The following is a 19,831-nucleotide window of genomic DNA, read 5'->3' on the forward strand; positions in this document are numbered from 1 at the left end:
GTACAACATAATCCAAGCAAAGTTTGGTACGCTTGTACGCTTGAGTACGGTGAGCCACTCGCGCCCGCTGCTTCTAAAGCTAACGACCGGACGCGATTCTACGGTGAAAAGCTCTAGCAGACTCCAGCGTTACCACGTCGCCTCAACCGCGTGGCGCCCGTTCTCCCACCATCCTGAGCACTCTGTACATCTACTCTAGGGTGAAGAAAAGGATGATTTGTTTCTAAGCGTTCCACAGCCGCGTAGGCGCTCTGAACAATGTGTCATCCGTAACGAGTCCATGCAATCCACGGTTTAGTTTCCAATCCCCCTGTTGGAGCAGTGACAGCCGGAACAGAGACGAAGTCTGAAGACCTCCTTCACATTTTGCCACAACGTAAACAAAATAACAACACGCCAGCAGCACCGAACGCCGCGCGACGCCACGACAAGGAAGAGAGTCCGCGACGTCAGGCCTGCTACGAATGCGAGGCCGCTACCGGCAATAGAGAGACGATTGGGGGGACGCAAGCGTTTGGGCCCCCTAGCGCTAGGGGATACAGTCCTGCGCATGCGCAAGAGGGTCTGCGCATGTGCAGTACCGTGGCCCCGAGCACTGGTAGGCCCCAACGCTTGTGTCCCCCTAATCTGGTCTGCGCAGTACTGTATCCCCTAGCGCTAGGGGGCCCCAACGCTTGCGTCCTCTTAATCTAAAACTCTCTAATGCCCAACACGACCCCTATCTCTCTGCGCAACCCAACTGCCATCGACGTCCGTTTGTGCTAGTATGCCTGGCCTCACCTTCCTGCTTGCCGTAACTGCTTCTCGCAACCAGTGCGCTCAAGCGCATACACAAATAAATAAAAGTAAAGTATGCCGGAAACCGGCACGAGAAAGAAGCTTGTCCGCACTACGGAGTCGTTAAGTGGTCGGTCCACGAGTGCCGAAGGCTGTCAGCGACACCCTCCCATGCGGATCGAGCAGCCACCCCAAAATGCCACGGCGACACTTGCGTGTACGCACGTTAGCGTCGACTAAAGGGTCACTAAAGGGGGGGGGGGGGGGGGAATGATTTTTTCCTGTATCAGTAGATTACCCTTCCACAATACCGAAAACACCACTCTTACCGTGAGAAGCCACTTGGTAAACCAGAAAGAAACGAAAGAGACAGAAGTCGAGTGGCGTCAATGCTGTGGGGTTCCCGCACCAGCTGACCGTGACGTCATAATTTCGACAGCTTCTAGGTCGCAGTTAATTCTTTAGCGGTAAAGATCGACTACACCGAGTTCTGAATGAGCTCGAGACTGAATGTGGCAAGTTTCGCGAACTTTTACAGAGCCAACGTGGCCCAAATAGGAAAAATTACTTTAGAAGTCGTGACGTCACATTGAAGTGCTCACGTCGGGCTTTCCGCGCGAAATTCAACACATTTAACTTAGAGCTTCATTTTATCTTGCAATAATCGACCTATTGCAGTACAATTAACGACAGCAGAATTTTCTAAGAATACTTAATCAGTCTAAGTTGATTTATTGTTTTGCTTTAATGTCCCTTTAATTAAACATCTGCCAATCAGGACGCGCAGTACAGCAACCAATACGTTCATTTCGACGTGTGTTTCCGGCCCCCTTGTCTCTCTTTTTCCCATGATGGCGTTCCCACATAGACTACGGGAGGGAAGATTTCGACGGGTGCTTCTACACCTAAACAAGACAAGGATGGCTTTAAGTGCATCGACGAAACGAGCAGACCGCAAGACGCGCCCCATCCTGCCTCGAGCGGAAGCCGACAGGGAGCGCCAGCTGATAAGAAGCCAGCCAGCCGTGCCAAGAGAGATCTACGGGAGTGAAACGAGACCAGAATGGAACTGAAGGACAGCGCGACGGAAAAGCGGGAGCTGCGATCGTTGCATCATGCGCGAACTTTTTTAGCCTCGCCGTCTCGGGTCAACGAGGCGCGCCGAGCGGAGTTGGCGCACTGGGTACCAATGGTATGACTGCCGCTTCTAGCTATATTACTACTACTACCACTTGCGGGGGTGCTACAGGGACATAGTATAAGTTAAGGTTCTTAAAGCACCCTCCGAAAACCATCAGGGTTTATTAGGGACAAACAGTTTACTACCCGACAAAGTGAAGACAGAACTTCATTTATCTTTAACTTAGCGTGCAAACCGCGGCGACGATGACGTCAATGCAACGTCACAAATTACACAATCCTGCCATCGGCAGACGCTGTCACAATGACGTCGCCGGGAGTTGGTGCAAGAATTTCGTGGTACAGCGTCGTCAAACCAGCCTGCCTTTCGCCACGTTAAAGCTGACCTATTTTGCATATAAATTTCATTTCACCGGTCTAGCCTTATTAGTTCTCTTCGGCGCCCCGCATGTGCGCACTCATCAGTGACAATGCTGGCTGCAGTCTCCCAATTCCTCACGCGTTGTTAAGCGTCCATCTCGAAATCGTTGAAGAATTACCTCATGTGCATCCTGCTTTCAATTTAAAAGGACACTAAAGAGAGATAAAAAAAGAAAGCTGTATTAGAGAACACCCTTCCACGCTACCAAAATAGCCACATTTACCACGAGAAGAGGCTCGGGAAGCCAGAAAAGACGCAGGAAAGCAGAGGCGGGTGGCGACCCCACACTGAAGTTCCCGCACCATCTTGCCGTGACGTCAATGATTTTGACGTCGTCTGCTCAAGCCTAGTTAATTTTTTGTCGGTAGAGATGGACTACATTGTATTCTGAAGGAGCCGGAGACTTAGCTCAGCAAGTTTCAAGAAGCTTACTTCAACGGCCAAAACACGAAAGAATATGTCGCAATCAGTGACGTACAGGCACTGACGTTCCGTCACGAAATACCGTTTACCTTCATTTTTATCTAACAAATCAACCTTGAAATTACGGAGAAATGATACCAGTCCAAACTGATTTAGCATTTCTCTTGGATGTATTTAGACTTTTTTTATATCCTTTCCCGAAAGTCGGCGGCAAAACGCTCTCACTACAACGGGCAGAGCACGGGAGTGTCGCGAGTAATGACATTTCAGCAGTGTCACGTCCGCGCGCGCATCGACCTGAGCTTCCGGTACACCGACGCGCGTCGTTCGGAAAACACGAGGTCACCTGCCTTGTCAGACCTGCGGCCGTCACTGAATGCACGGCTCTCTCGCAGAAGACCGTGGGATCCGACAGCGTCCACTCCTCCTTTTCATAACGTCCTTTTTGCTCACGCGCGAGTCCTTTTCTATTATGAAGCCAAGCAAAGGCAATGCGACAATTGAGCTTTGCAAGAGCAGAAAACATGCGACATGTGAAACAGCAAAGCCACCGATCCTACAGTTTATTATCAGTGTTTAGTTTAGCATCGGAAAGATCATACATAGTTTAGTATAATATAGTATCCAGGGGCTACTGAAGCTCTTCAGCTTTTCTTATTGTTAGTGCGGGCAACAACGAGCACAGCAGGCATCCAGCTTTCTCATTCTCGCAAAAGGATTGCAAAACGGGCCAGTCTGTGTCCACGATGATCTGCCGTATCAAGAACAGGAAAAAAAAACACGGGACAAGCGCTGTCTCGCAACTGAGCGTTTACTGGAAACGCAGCAAAGATATAGCACATGCTGATAGACGAGAGGGAATGCTGGTAATACCTTCGATACAACTGAGAGCTCCGGAATCCTAAAGGACACAAAAGATCAGGTGGTATCCAAAAATAATTTCTTCTTGAGTTTAGCGCTACCGATGGGTGACATATTTCTGATCCGCATCAAACGCTTCGAATGTTAGAGCAAACGCGCATGACGGGCACGTAGACAACGTACGTGCCTTCGCATCGCTGACAGATGTGAACGATGAATTCAAAGACGACTGCCCGTCAACTGCCTCCGCATGACAGGGGCTCAACGCCTGCCAGCAAAAGAGAAACACTCGGGGAACGAAAGCGGAACCGAAACCAACGCGGTCGTTCCGGCATACGGCTCGGCATCGAGCGACTCGATTGATCGGGCCGGCCGAGTCAACGGCCAGCCAAGCACCTCGTACATTGCCGGAGTGATGAGAAAAACCGAGCCTTCGTTTTTTCTACTCTTCGTTCGAGCGCGCAAAGTGAAGACAAGCTTGCATTTTACCTTCACTTCTCAAACATCGAGATACAAGAACACACGTACGTAAATGGCGTTCGATCCTACAACAGAATCCGCAATGCCCGCGTTGCACCACCAATCCCCCAGGTCCCGACTGGCTTAGCTAGCGGGGGGGATGAATGAGCGGTTTGCGTGAGGGGAACCCGCGTTCTTTTTCGCAATGGCCGCTGTTGAAAACGCAGACTTCGCCTTGAATGGTACACACGGCCCTCTTACGCGTGAACCGTTCCCGAGCAGCTCGAAGAGCGCGACGTACGCGGAAGAGGAACGGGACCCGGCCGTCACAACAGCGAGTGAAGTAGGAGACGCGGAGCACACGAGACCACGTTATTTCTCATACATGCGCGGCCCCGTCTTCCGCATCGAAGCGTTTCTGATTGATGTGGAAGTCGCCCTGCAACGAATGTTGTGAGGCATCGGACCAGTTAAGTCTTGGCCGCATTTACGCTAACGTACGAGACAGCGTCCGCTTTAACACAAACCAAATGCCAGCGTTCGGTGGCGCGTGCGCTTCTGGATTCATGCTCTTGGCTGCAAAAATCACCTGTCCTCTGCGATCTCGTTGCGCTTGCGCAAAACCACGGCAACTTCGTACTACCATGAAAACTACCAGCACAGACGCTGCAAGCGCTCGGTCCAAAATGACTATTTGTGATGACAAGCTCATTGAATTGGTCCGACTAAAACACACTGGGCCACTGTAACGAAGGTTGTTCCAGGAAGTCGACACCCTCGAAAACGGCGAAGTTCAGGCAAAATGGAGAGTAAATCGCACGCAACGCGCTGGCACAAACAGGGCAAGCTCTCGCCGCAACGACAGGGTCTTGCTTGCACACAGGTCAAGCAAAAGCCACGATCGTTCAAGCGATCTCATTCCCTACTCGCATGACGAGTGCACGGGAGATGCACGAGTAACAAAGGGCGTTGTGCCGAAGAACGCTTGCCGCAAGAGCGGCGCCGAAACTCGAGCAGCAAAGAAGAGATCGGGGTCGGTCGCGGTGGGCCGGGATCACGCATGTATCAGCTGATAGATTAGGACAGTGCGCTACACGAGCGGCAGCAGCTGGGGAGCGGGCGAGGAGGGGGCAGGTTGCCTGGTGCACGCGCAGCGGGACCTCGCGCTGCTGCGGAGCAGGCATCGGCCCCAAAAGAAAACAACGACGCAGCAGGAGCGCGCATCCGATGCCCTGGCCGACATGACGCACTTGGTGTGTCGCGCTAGCAGACGATGCTGCACGACCAACCTAACGGCAGCGCTGAACGCGAACAGGCACCCACGGCAACGCGACGGCACTGGGAGGCAGGCCCGTGCATGTTTACTCGTGCTTGCTTCTCCGTACGTCACCACCCTCCCTTCCTCGCCAAAAATAAAAGCGACCACGCTAGTGTGCTCTGCATAATATTTTTATTCCGTCAGGAGGTAAGCACACACCGTTCGGGGCGCATGTATTTCAAGGAACGGGATCAGAGGCGAGGAGGAGGCGTTTAAAGGGACGCCGCACAGAACGCATCACCAAAAGCAGACGTCAATAAACGGCTACTCGCTGCTTCGCGCACAGCAGTTACTTACCGCCTTGTAGCGGCCCTTGTAGACGACCGCAAAGGCGCCATGGCCGATCAAATCCTTGGTGTTGTACTCGAACTCGCCGACCGTCTCCATGGTTTAAGGCTGGACGCGTTCCCGACGCGTCAGACTTGCCGCTGCAGGCAGTCAGCTGTCAGAGGAGTACGCCTTTGTCCCACGCAGAGAGCTTTGTTAGGCCTAGAGCAGCATCCGACGCTCGCGTATCCGACGCCCATCGTTGCTGCCGCATCAATTGCAGTCGTTCAGCGCTACGACGAGACCATATCGAGTCGCAGTTCCACGAAAAAAGCAGCGACTCGCGCGAAGCGCTCTCGGCTGTGACAATGGTGCTCACGTAACCCGTCCTTCGCACTCGCTTCGCTATTCATTCATTTCATCCACAGGCTGCACTAATATCGCAAATGGTAGCGGCGAAAGAAGGCACAGTTTCTCCTCTCGCGATCAGGGCTCGCACAACACGTAGCGACAACACAAGAGCCGATCAACGCGACGATCACACAGGAAGCTCCACCGGAGAAGCCATGATTCACATCACTGCGCGAATCGCACACGACCGCAGCACACTCTTTCATCCATTTGCGACGCTCGCCTTGCGCGCATTTTTTGTACGAGCGACCGCAGCGCCGCAAGTCCTCCGCGTGCAATATAGTGCGCTTTTGGTTACAATATAAATACAAGTTATACACTGAATACTTCGTAATAATGCAAATACGTTATAAAATTATTGTATTTTATGTCATTTTTAACAAGTAATTGTTTTGAATTTATGATTGTTAACATTTTCGTTTTCACATTCAAATGCAAAAACAAGTATAACAACCAAACACAAAGTTGTAAAATATTTTGAAAATATATTAGAACGTATATTAGTTTTACTTATAAAATAATTGTATTAACCTGCGATCATTATTGTTTTATTAGAAGCTCGTATTAAAGTAGAGCTGTGTTCGTGCGCACGACTCCCGTTCCCGTCTGCGCCGAGACTCCGCGAGACGAAACATTCGCTCATGGCGACAGAGTTGCTAGCCACGTGGGGAAAGTTCTGCGGGCGCATCGGCGTGCTAAGGCATCTGTAAGAGCTTCAAGTCACGCGGAGATACCTCGCCTGTCGTCGTCGTTGCGGCCCAGCGTCATCCTTTCCTTCCTGTGTTGGTAAGTAGCCGTCCGGGCAGCATTTGCATAGGGCCCAGTTCAACGAAAAGGCCACCATATTGTGTTTTGGTCCGGCTAAGCCTGACCATCCGTTGTGGCTGCTCGCCGCTGGGCATTCGTGCGAAGCCGGAAAGATTCCGATCGGCGTCTTGGCAGGTCGCTTGTAGAGCCGCGCTCGCGAGTGCGACCCATTTCGTTTCCGACGCGCTAGTCGCAGCCGTTTCTACCCGTGCCACATTGTTGACAATTTCGCGGAGACTTCCAGAGCTCGCGGCCGTCGCGTGGCGACTCTGCGAGTCTCGGTGCCAGCTGAATCATTCAGGCCACCGGTTTCCAGCCGTGCGCGTGCGGCGCCCTGCCTTGTATGTGACGGGCGTACGCGGGCCGGCGTTTCCGTCGAGGCCGGCCTGGTTTTCAGGTCAGCGGGCGCCATTTACCGACTGCCGAAATGCTGCCACCGAGCCACGATTGCCCTGCACGCAAGTTTCGCCTCGCGTGTGCGTGTTTGGTTGTCATCTGCGAACATGCGCGAACAAGTTGCGGCCATGCGCTCTTCCTGCTGGATATATATATTTATATTAGCGCGCCTTTGTACTGCCTCTGCTAGGTGCTTCCTCGATACCTTTTTACATCCATCGGCGTGCTACCGTAGCCGGAGGTCGAGCGATCTCAAACGCCCGCCTCGCGGTCGGCTATTAATAGCCGCAGCGTCGCAGTGATCTTGTTATTCTCCTTTTTGCGGTGATATTGTCTTCGCACCGTCCGTCGGGTATTGCGGTGTCCGCCGGCCGCGTCATGCATTTGTCGTGAAACAATCTCGTCTGACGAGGCCTGAAAAGTCGGTCGTCCTTGCTCTCCGGTAGCGGACACTGGGCCGCCCGAAGGTCCGCGCATCCGAAGGGCCGCTGTGTCAACATCTGGCACGATCGCCCACGCCGGGGATGCGTGCGTCCAACGAATTGTGTCCGTCCCGAGGAAACGGCGCCGAGGTTCGCTTGTTTTCTGCTCGTTTGCGCTGCTTTTACGGCCGCTCTTTTTTGTCGCGACCTCGGTGACCGTGGCCCAGCTCGCTCGTTCGTAGGGCCGTGCCGCCGGCTTGCCCTTCTCGTGCGGAGGTCATTCTCCGCCTTCGAGGCCCCGGCCGTCGCGCATGTTCAGGTGAGGACGACAAAAGTCAAGAAGCGTAGGCCACGTTTTTCGTAATAGTGCGTGCGATGTAAACCGTGTCTGATATTTCAATCTAGAGTGCTGATAAGAAGCACGTGTTCTGTCGTGAACGAGAGGTTTTCACTTCCGGGAGTATGCCTCGTGGCTGCCGTGCTTTTTTTTTTTTTTTTTTTTCCTCTTCTCCTCTCGGGTTCGTGTAGAAGATTGGCTTTCCTGTGACTGGCTCAGTTTCTTTCAAATTTGCCGCTACTAATAGATATTTTTGCCGATTTTGAATATTGCTTCAGCCGTGTGAAGCACATTTCCAACGCACTTGAAAAGGTTATACGAACTTTTTGTTGCAACAACCCTGGAGACATCATAATAGAGATGCGTAATACCAGAGCACCCATGCTTCCGTCGTCGCCCTTGAACCTGCAATTCGGACGGGACTACAGTTTTCGGCATAGTGTCGGCAATGAAGTGTCGAAATCTCGACCGATAATCTGGGTGGAAATTTCAAAAACGGCGGGCGTGTTCCAGGTTGTAGCGATACTTATTCTGGAACGTTCTTTATTGTCCGTAACTTCATTTAAGAAATAATTGTGAAACAAGATGTGGAAAAAGTGGCAAGATGGTTAAGGGCAGCGTGTGTGGAAGGGCGGTAGTTCCATTTGAAAAACCAAGCTTTGCTGACCTTGCATAGCTGGTATCACTTGTTCCATCATTAATTAGAAGTCACACTAATCGGTTCAGTTTTTTTTTTAATTTTTTTTTTACGCAAATGAAAGCCATCCTGGCGCTGAACTATAATGCTGTGTGGGGCGGTGCATTATGTAGATACCTTGCATGTTTGACGAATTCCGCAATGCAGCATTATTCACCCCTTTCACAGAGCTTCTGGAGATGTGCAAATCGGTTAGTGTAGCTCTGCAACATAGTGACTGCAACAGTGTCAGTGCAAGCCCTCGACAGGTTGCAGTACTCGCAAGTGCAGGAAACTGAATGCAGGCCATTTTAAGCCGGGACTTGCATACAGTTTCATCCGACAAATAATAGCATATATCAGTCTTCAGCTATGATCATGGGCATGGACCTGTGTTGTCATATGGAAGCACCTTGTTCAGGGAGTGAGACACACGGCTTATGAAAGTGAATTTTTCCTCTTGCTTTCAAAGGGCACCCAGATTCGGGTAGACTGCTGTGATCACCATGTTCACTCCTTTGTGCTTAGTTTCTTCAAGTTCATTGTTTCTGCTTTCTGATCTCTGTCATGGGTATGTACTTCCTATTTTGTAGCCATTGAAAGTAATGAGGTGGCTTGCCGTGGTATTTCTTACGAAAGGGGACTTGGTAACAAGAATCATTTCACTGAAGTTGAAGGGGAATGAATATCGAAACATGCACTAGGTGTATGTACTACGCTATCATTTCCATCAATTAGCCTAGCAGTGTCCATGTATGAAGTTTCATTTGCTTGCTGAGCTGCCTTTTTTTTTCTCTCTCTCTCTCTCTGTTGCCATTTACTTCGGCTTTGCGGAGCCGTCTTGTGAAATTTCTTGATAACAGTAAGCTTCCTCATTTTAAACTTGTATTGCAAGGTCAGGGAGTCAATCGAATTTTTTACGTAGAGGTGCTCGAGCAGTTGCGTGGTGCAGTTCGAACGAAGTTCCCTGTTTTGGGGAGCTCATATGAGTGACTTTTGCATCACGAAAAGGTGATGCTCCCGCTCACAGCGCTGATCATCTAGTGCTTCATGCCAAGCTAACATGAGATGACCCCATATTATACCACCTTGTGATTTCCATAAGTGAAACAAGACTTTAGAGGAGTGCATTTTCGAGATGTTGAGGGGCATCCGATTGGAGGAGTCGCTTAAGAGTATTTAACAATAAGCAGGGGTTCAAGTGCATTCCGCTTAAGGGACAGTACTACTATAAAGGTATTTAAAGTTTGGGACTGTTCGAAGAATACTGCGAGGTATAAAACAAACAGTTTTTGTTACTTTTGGACCCCCTCGTACATGTGATGCATGTGATGACATACAATCACTTTATTCCACTCTGAACACAATCAATGTGTTGCTCATCAGTCTAGAGAAAGATGCATGTGGTATATTGTTGCTTCCATTAGAGTGCATATGATGACTTACAACGATCACATCTTCACAACCTTTCATCTCGCGTCATTCTGAACAGTCAATACACCGCTCATTAACGCCCGCTGGGGCACACATGGTACGACATTCATTGCTCAAATGAGACATTCAAGCTGTACAGCTTCAGAGGCAGTCAGCTGAATTGAGGAAAGTGGCTGTGGGGGTTCAGAAAAAAAGCTCTATTGCATTTTAACTGTGCAGGAACTGCGAAGACCTGTACGAGTCACCCTCTTGGCGAGTGCTGCTGCCCAGGTACCATCTAGGTTTAGAAGCACACATGCTCATGTTCTTTGTGCCAGAAATCACATGATAACATGAATTATTTTTAGGCATAGCACTTTACTCCTCTGCGAAAAGTATTTTGCCCTTGTTGAGTATTGCAGACCATGCCAGCATTTCCAGCCAGTTGTTTTACATGTGGAGCCGGGTGGCTCTCAAAAGGTCATTTGCCCATGCCATCACGTCGTCTCTCGAAAGGCTAGCATACTCACCTGTCATATCTTGTCATATTGAAGTGGTGACAGATGAAATGGGAAAAAAAATGGTTTCTTTCTGATTCACTAAACCCCCATTAACTTGAACTCTGATATCTCGGAACTATTGGTTAAGCCGAATTTTTTTCCTGGCTCCTTGTCGACTATATTTCACCTGTTATCTCGAAATGCTATTGCGCCTGACTCCGGATACCTCGAAATCTTTACTGCGAGAATGTCAGGAAAAAGTTGCTACCCAAAGGTTTGCATGCTTTGTGCACAGCTGTGTATCGGCAAAAATGACTGGACCGCAAATTTTAGCGAATCTTACTTAATTTTATGCCTCTTTCATCATCCACCGTTCACAGCCGCCTGGGATCTCATTGATAATGCGGGCAGCGTGCTGCTCTGGCCCCTGACGAAGCAGGAGAAGGTGCACATGAGCTCTACAAACACGCACGTGTGCACGGAGCATCGTCGGTTTGTTTATTCACCATGCACTGTATTTCTGTTCGTGGATCTGCACGCTACGCCATGCAAGTTGTGACACTTGACAGCGATTTAGTTTGCTTGGCTGTGATTTAGCGTTTGCTGGCTCTGTGCGAGGATCACTGTTGCCCATAGATACCCGACGGTTCTCGTAATATCTCGCAAATATGATCGACCGAAAATACCGCTCCTGGTATATTGAGCTCTTGCAAGAAATTTAGCAGCTTCTAGTGCCTACTTTCAAAGGCTGTATGTGGTCTATATGCAGCCCGGGGCTTATATTATTGGGAATTTGCTTATCTCGAAACTCCTTTTACCTCGAGATTTTCACTGGTCTTTACAACTTAGTGAATGGGGTTTTACTGTACGTGCAAGTGTTCAGGAGCACATTCAAAGGACTGCTGAGATGTCTTCTAACTTAAGGGGCCCTTGTACACTTTTCAAGCCATCTTTCTATTGCAGGTTGTGTAGGCTGACGGTTGGAGATGCTTCTAGCGTAGGTCAAAGCAGCAATGTCAAAATATTTTAATTTTAATCACTAAAACAAATCACATCACTGTCGACCGCATCATCGTCAGAACTCACTGCTCCATGATTGGTTAACTAAATTGCAGATAACCACTGCATTGCAGGAAAAACGTAATAAATGAAGAATTAATTTTGTTTTAGTTTGCTCAGCTGTAATTTTTGTATCGATGCAAACAGATACGGCTGGGAAAGAAATGACTACAACCACAAACTAGCTAGGGGTGCTGGCTGTGCTTTAGCCTCTGGTATGCAGGCATACCTCTGGCCTCGGAGCACAAAAGCTTCCCTTGCCGCTTTTGTGAGCTCGTTAGCAGCCTTGTCGGCTCACTGCCTCATTCTGCACGTTCTCGTGTTGCAGGTTTCTCACCTTGGTGCATCGTTGTTGCTGCACCCTTTTTGTTTGTGGTGCTGCGCTGAACTAAAGCTGAACTGAAGAAAAGATGATGATGGTGATCTATGGCAGCTTTCCCCTTTGTGTCGGGTGGTCAACAAGAGTTCGGATCATTGTGCAGTCCCAGGTTGCTCGACCAGTGTCATCAGCACACGGGAGTAACAGGAATCTGTGAACATAGACCATGTTCATAGAACCGTGGAGTGCGAACTTCCACTATGTAGACGCTTCGGGCTTTTACCATTGGCAGCAAGGGATTGCGTCAGTGGGTGAGAGAAATGTGTAAAAAAGACAACGTGCAGTTTGAGTTGAGGACATGCATCCCCCCCCCCCTTTTTTTTTTTTCTTGCATTTTGAAATTTCTCGGCTTAGCATCGAACTGCGGATCCCTATCCTTGCCATTCCTGTTGCATTTATTTCTCCGTCAATCTAACTAACCAAAAAACAGTGTCTTAAAAAGTGTTTCAGGGCCCCTTTAATGTGAGTTCGTGAGCATGACTGCTTGCGCAGTCCACTCTGTGCGATTCTTTACTGGTCATCTCTTCCTGTTCATAAAATGCGCTTTACCAAATGTGTATCTTCACTAAACGGACAGACAACCTCCTGGAACGCGTCATATAAGATTTTCGTGAATATGACAAAACATGATTTAAACATATAGAGAGAGATACAAGCTTTAATTATATGCTGGAGATGAACATGATTTATATTGATAGCATCGAATATGCTGTTCATGGTTTAACATGAATTCTAATTTTAAATTGAGAAGTAGTGAAAATGGCACATTGATGCTCTACGATGAAACTTTGGTGCAAGTGTTGCAGGCTTAATACGTAGCCGCATATTTCTGTAAGTTGGCTGTTATTAAGTGGTCCATATGTATTGTTTAAAATCATACTCTATATATTTTTTTGGCCGCAAAATCAAGCAACGTCGCTGCCTTGCGGACACTGGCTGATCAAGGCATAGTGTGGATGACACAACGTGTTTACTTGTGGGCATATGGCGTGCATACTTTTTAAAGACTGTTTTTTGTGGGGTTGTAGCACATGTAAATGCTGGTATGCATTTTGTGACGATGTACAGAAAAATTTGGCCTTGCGCTGTAGTCCTAGCTCTGTAATAATATTAGTGACTGCACATGCCGAGTGCACAATATGTGATCGCCGCACGGTCTGTTCACCAATATCATTTCACTTGCGTTGCCATTTTGGGTTTCACTCGCTGTGGTTGCTCAGTGGCTATGGTGTTGGGCTGCTGAGCACGAGGTCGCGGGATCGAATCCCGGCCACAGTGGCCGCATTTCAATGGGGGCGAAATGCGAAAACAGCTGTGCACTTAGATTTAGGTGCACGTCAAAAAACCCGAGGTGGTCCAAACTTCCGGAGTCCCCCACTAGGTGTGCCTCATAATCAGATCGTGGTTTTGGCACGTAAAACCCCATAATTCATTCCTCCTTGGGTTTCAAGCAAATTCAGAAAGTGCAGTTGGCATCATTCTAAGCAAAAGTGGTCACAGCGAGTCATGAGGGCAGCATTTGAACGAGTTTTTGTTGTGATCTGTTAGGGACTTCACAACCTTTGTGGTAACACAAAGCTAGAAGCAGGGTGAAGATGAGTCAGCAATATAAAAGGAAAGTATCTTAAGCACTCGTATCATATCATAGTTTTATGCATATAATTACTTTTCTGGTGGCACTACGAAAAAAATAATTTTTCTTTGCAGATGAATCTTGGCATTTTGCTGCTTAGATTCTCTTTTACAAAAGAAAAGTGAAAATGGAGTATTACATGAGAATCACCTTTGACATGTCAGTTGCTGGATGCAGTTACTGTAAACTCTTCAGTCTGACACTGTTAGCTTGACGGTAGGTAGCAGTGATTATTTGCCTAAATAAAGGAAACAGCATAATTAATAGCATAGCCATGAAAATGTTTCAAACTTTTTGCATCACTGTTGTACACGTAACCAAGCCAAGACAGCATTTGTGCTTAAATGCTGTGCTTAAATGCAATGAAAAAAACTATATTAAGGCAACATAATGAAGCCAAGGAAAGCACAGGGAAGGTATTTATAGTTTAAATTGAAGAGTAGAAAGGATCAACTTAAGGGAAAATGAAATTGGATGAAAAATTGGTTGGCTGCCTGCTCCTTAAGTTCACATACTACGTGACGCCATAGGTCAAAAATGATGTCCCAAGTATGCTGACATAAATGCCCAATATGTCAAGAGGGGGAATAGCTGCCACTGTAGTGCAACACGCGTGTAATGCAGAGGTTGTGGGTTTGGCTCCCATTGATGGCAGTTTTTTTTTTCTTTGGTCCTCTGATTTTTCCTTTAACTTATCCTTTCTGCACTTCAATTAAAAGTACAAATAAGTTACTTGGTATTGATTAACCCAAAATCAGGCCCCTCGCTTCCCCTTCTTGTTCATTGCGATAAAACAATAGCATGTAATGCAACATCGCAACCACGCCAACACGCTGTCACTCAGACAGCTTGTTTACTGAAGTTAGTAACAGTTTTAAACGTCATTTAACCTATTGTTACAACGCAACATGGAAGAATAACACAAGCTTGGGGCTGAAGGCGACAACATTAGAGATTTGATAGCTCTGCCTATCTTATGTGCATAACCTGTAAATAGATTTCCCGTTTCTTCAATCCTTTTGCCACATTTTGGTGGAGGTGCGTTGTACATCTAATGCAAGACTGAGCTCCGAAGCAGACGTAGCGTGGCCGTTACCGCCATGCCGACTCGTGAAGAGTCTTCAACAACGGCGACCAATACGGTGAACACCATGCCAACCGTCATCTTGGCTCAGCCCCACAACTCTGGCACGTTTACAGGTGCCGACAACCTTGACGTCGAAGATTGGCTCCGAATGTACAAGCGTGTCAGTGAAAATAACAGGTGGGATCCGACCCTTGTGTTAGCCAACGTGATATTCTACTTGAAAGGCACAGCAAGGGTCTGGTTTCAGACATGAAAGGAGATAACAAGTGGGGAGCAATGCAAGAAGCTCTGCGACCTTTTCAGGAGGACAGTTCGACAACGAGCCACGAAGAAGCAACTTGGGACTCGCACCCAGACGTCAACCGAGATGCCACCTTGTAGTGGACGAGCGTGTGTCGGAAGAAGAAAAGGCAAACCATGTACTGCAGACGACTCCTTTAACCTTCTCATGTACCAGAACTTCACCAGCATTGACGACATCATAAGTGAATGCCGGCATTTCGAAGAACCTAAAGGCCGTCAAATTGTGCATCAGTATACCTGTCTTCCAAATGCAGCCGCTACATCGTCGTGCAAAGACCATTCTGCGCCTCAGCCGACATTGTGTGCATCGTTTGCCAAGAGGTAGAGGCCGCTTCACCGTTTAGCTCCCAGGGGCATGTCCCTAATAATTTTCGACCAACGATTTTCCTCATTTAGTCTATTTTTCGCGAAAAGAGGGCAAATCTGTCGCAACACCTGGATGCCCTCATTTTGATGTGCATTCCAACCTTACCGTTGCTCGCCAGGTAGTCACCTGCCGCCAGAAGAATCTATAGAGCCATACCACCATACTGAGACCTCGCCACCCACATGGCAGAGCCGTTTGCCGTTCTCTGGCGCCCATGTACCAGCGCTCATCGGAAAACTGACGGGTGCAGCTCTGAGGGGTGACGCTGCTACATTGACCCAAATTGAAATTCCTCTGCCGACCACATGCTGACGGATAGACATTTACGTGAGGTGTATGTGGATGGTGTTGCCTTTGTAACAGCTTTGATTGACACCGGCGCGCACACCTGTCATGAGTGACCGTCTTTGTGGACGCCTGACTATTAAGTCCTCACACCAGCAGCGTCCTGTGTTGTGCAGGCCACCGACGGAAAAACGCCGGCCGTCGCAGGAATGTGTGCTGCTCGTGTCGGTGTCGCCGGCCGTCAGACCTGTTCTTTTCACTGTTCTTGAAGAATGTCCTCACGACGTCATTTTGGGTCTAGATTTTCTATACGCATTCAGCATTGACTGCTCTGCGGAACTTGTTCAGCTTGATTTGCCCTGCACTTCTGACCCTCGTGAGGAAATTTCCAGCAGATTGTGTTCTACTGAGCACATTCGTCTTGCCCCCCAAGCCATGATGTGCGTCCTTCTTTTGCCCACCCCACCTGTACCTGGTGGCGATTACATTGTCTGCTCTTTCAGACATTCCCCTAAGCCATAACATGGCGCTCCCTCACATTGTCGTCAATCTTGCGAACAATTCTACGTTGCTTCCTCCTTTAAACTTCGGACCATACAGCCACATTCTACCACAAGACATAGCCTTAGGCTCGCTGTCATCTTGCGAGGACTACCCTATCGGCCTTGACTACTGAAACGTCGTCTCATAGTGACTCTTCGCCTTCTTCACCAGCTGCCTTCCCCAAGCATGATCTCTCCTGATCTCGCACCTCAGCACGCCGACTCGTTTTCACGCCTCGTTCAGCGAAATTTTTTACTTGAATGTTCGCCCTTTAGGCTAGCCCTCCATTGCGAAACACGTAATTGACGCTGGCAATGCCCATTCGATTCACCGGAGAACGTATCGGGTGTCCTTCCATTAGCGACAAGCGATTCAAACAGAGGTCGAAAAGATGCTTTCTCGGGGAATAATTGAGACATCTTCCAGCCCGTCGGCGTCCCCTGTAGTCATAGTTAAAAAGGGCAACACCTGGCCCTTCTGTGTTAAAAAAAAATTACACCATCTTCTCAAGGGGAACCATGGGCTGATGCGGAGCATCGCGTTCATTATAACGGCATTAATTACGTTGTTATTACGGTGTTATTAACGTTGTTAACTTGGTGTTATTACGTTTTTATTACGTGTTAACTTGCGTTGGTCACCATCACATCGCGTGAACGCCGTTGTAACGACCGCGATGCTCCGCATCAGCCAATGGTTCCCCTCGGGAAGATGGTGTAATTTTATTTGAAAAGTAATGAAATTGCGTAGACGAAGGTGAAACGGTTAACGAATGTCTTTATTGAGCAGCGTCTATTTGAGGTGTGCACTTGCTTTGAGTATGATGGCTTTGTGGTCGGTGAAATGAACTGTGAGTGGATCTCGTAGCAGTGGTTGTAGCTTGAAATTGCTGAAGACGTGATCGATGCATGTTCCGTGAATGGTAGTTGGCTGTTGTTTGCGGTCGTCGTGTGATGCGTGTTGTAGCGAGTGGTGTTATGACATGTACTCAACCGTCCAATCGTTCTTCATGATGTCGACATTAAAGTCGCCAATGAGCATGAAAGGTTCTGTGTCTGTGTATTGTTGCTTTTAGTATTCACCCATGGCCTCGTCGATGTACTTCTCCACGGCTGTGCGTGAGAGGTTGGGTGCGAGGTACATTGTCATGACGTTAACGCCGTAGACGCTAGCCGCACAATGCTCGCCGTTGCTACGTTGGTTAGCAGTGGGGCGCAGTTCTAGGTCCAGCGCGTTGACGGAACGTTTGTCGGAACGCTTGACGTAGATTACCACACCGCCCGCAGGTCGTCCAAACCCCTGCGTACGGGCGACCGTAGCGCTAACCCGCAATGGCGACGTTCATGGCGTTCCACGTCTCCGTAAAGCAGAGCACGTCCACTTTGCTGAGCACCAGATCTCGCTCAATGTCTAACGCATGAGCGCTGAGCGATCTGGTGTACGACGAGCTTGTGCGAAATTGTACGTAATTGTACAATTGTACTGTGCCAGACAGTTCGTTGACAGATTCGTTGGCGTCCATTCAGCGCATCGGACGGCGCAGTGTGACTAAACCGAAGCAGCAACTGAGGCAGTGGCGCATGCACCAGGTTTATATAAGCAGCTGGCACGGAGAGGAGGAGGAGAGAGAGGCGCGCATGCGCGCGCTGTCGCACAGGTGGCGGATGAAGACACGGAGGGAGAAGCGCGTTATCGAACAGATGGCGTGGAGAGGGGGAGAGAGGCGTTATCCCACAGCTGGCGTGGAGAGAATGAGGAGAGGTGCGGACGGACGTCAATGACGCCGCGGGACAGGCCGCCGCTATAAGATACTCCGCATCTAAAATGCTAAAAAAACGCTACCAGTCTTCCTGCACATAAGACGCACCAGGACTTTGCTTCCACGCCGGAAGGACATATGTTACAATAGGTTATATGCCATGTTAGTCTTTTTATCCGTGTGGTTTCAGTTTGAATAACAAGACGACAGAATATGTCCAGGGTTAGTGTGCGTTGATGTGGGGACCAGTCACTTCCTCATTAACTTCATGACCAGGAAAGATTGTAAATTTGGGCATGTTGTTATTCTATTTTAGCCTTTTAGCTTTCTATTTTAGCCTTCTAACAAAAGACACGGGGACAGTGTGAAAGACACAGTGCTAAAATATGACCATGAGTGGAAGAAGGAAGGGTACCGAAAATAAACAGATGATCACTAATTCCTACAGTCAAAAATCCAGCAACATATTGTGGTGAGTGCGTATTTGAACAAGCGAAGTTACGGTTGGTGCTATCGGTCAGGTTGCGGTATAGATTGTTTTTACAAGCAAAAGAATTTGCGAACATTGGTAATTGCCTTGACCATGCATCCTGCAATAATACAGCCACATTTACGTCACCCATTAGAAAAGGCTTCCTCACAATATCGCAAATGAAGTATTGTTCACACAAAAGCGTTTCTTAATTTCTTTTAAAATCGATTTGTTCACTTGTTTTGTTTTTGAATGAAAGAACTGCTGGCCATTTTAACCAAAGCAGGTCTTTCGATGTGTAGCACCCGTGGAAAAATCATATCGCACGCAAGGTCCAGGCACAGGACAGGCCACCATGTTCTTGTTTTTTTCATGCGGTGCTTCGTCTTTGTGCAGATGACATTTACTTGCCGGCCTCCTCATTGCGGCAGGTAGTGCGGGCAGTGTTGCGTACAGTTGACATGCGCAGCACTATTATCTTTACTGTCATCAGGGCAGAGATAAAGAACTCATGATTCAGCAGTCGTTCGACATCGTTTGGACAACGAAGCTTTGGAAAGCGCATTTATTTCTGTAGGTACCATGCTAGCGCTTCCCACGGAGGTCACCATTTTGAAGTGGAGGTTAGTTGGTGCAAGAACAAAAAACCCTCTGCTCAAGTAATTTATTTTTGTCAGAACTTTTATACCATCTGGCGCTGTTTCCTACAAACACAGTGGAACGGACATACGAGAGGCCAAACATTTTTGGGCAGTTTCAGCTAACCTCGTCTTCTGTATTTTCTATACTTGTTTTCTATAGGAAAAGGGTGAAGCAGATCTTAAGACATTTTATATCACCATTTATAATTGAACATTTGGAGACCAGTTCGTGCTTTGATGATTGCTTTACGTAAATGGTCACTCCACCCCTTTTCCTAGTGGACGCCCTGGGCCATTGTAATTGTACTTTTCAAAAGAACAGGTGGCCTGCAGCTACTGAAAGCCAGGTTTCTGAGAATAAAAGTAAGTTGAAGCTGTGTGAAAGAGAACCAATAAAATCAACGAGCTGCTGTGTCATGTTGCAGTTATTATGTGTAACAAGCATTATAAATTATCCACCACATAAATTTCCACCACATTTGTTTCATTTGCATGAATGCCCGGAGTAGCTGTTTCCTTTGTTTCATAAAATGTTCATTGATGTATAATGCCGAGGATGTCCGGCTACCCGAACCCTTGCTGTCACTTCCGACTTTGACATGCTTAATAGAGCAATCATTACGCTAAAGAAGTGTAATGAATATGAGCTATATAAGCTCAAGAACAAAATGCATT

At 48.1% G+C, this 19,831-nt stretch overlaps 2 protein-coding genes across 8 annotated transcripts in view; one reads left to right on the forward strand and one right to left on the reverse strand.

Moving 5' to 3' along the window:
- LOC119445664 (serine/threonine-protein kinase unc-51-like) overlaps positions 1-6,298 on the reverse strand; it is a 142,870-nt gene extending 136,572 nt beyond the window's left edge. The window contains exon 1 of the mRNA XM_037709939.2: positions 5,697-6,298. Within this exon, the coding sequence (XP_037565867.1) occupies positions 5,697-5,786 (90 nt within the window). The 5' untranslated portion in view covers positions 5,787-6,298. The remainder of the gene's footprint in view (positions 1-5,696) is intronic.
- A 402-nt stretch (positions 6,299-6,700) lies between these two features.
- LOC119445665 (A-kinase anchor protein 1, mitochondrial-like) overlaps positions 6,701-19,831 on the forward strand; it is a 92,541-nt gene continuing 79,410 nt past the window's right edge. For 4 of the 7 annotated variants that reach the window (XM_037709942.2, XM_049663495.1, XM_037709941.2 and 1 more), the window contains exon 1: positions 6,701-6,863. The gene's annotated coding sequence lies outside the window, so the exon portion shown is untranslated. Of the gene's footprint in view, positions 6,864-10,368; positions 10,420-18,380; positions 18,516-19,831 lie in introns of all 7 variants that reach the window. The other 3 variants (XM_037709946.2, XM_049663494.1, XM_049663496.1) reach the window with 3 other exon arrangements.

The sequence above is a fragment of the Dermacentor silvarum genome, chromosome 3 (genome assembly GCF_013339745.2).
Source record: "Dermacentor silvarum isolate Dsil-2018 chromosome 3, BIME_Dsil_1.4, whole genome shotgun sequence".
NCBI lineage: Eukaryota > Metazoa > Arthropoda > Arachnida > Ixodida > Ixodidae > Dermacentor > Dermacentor silvarum.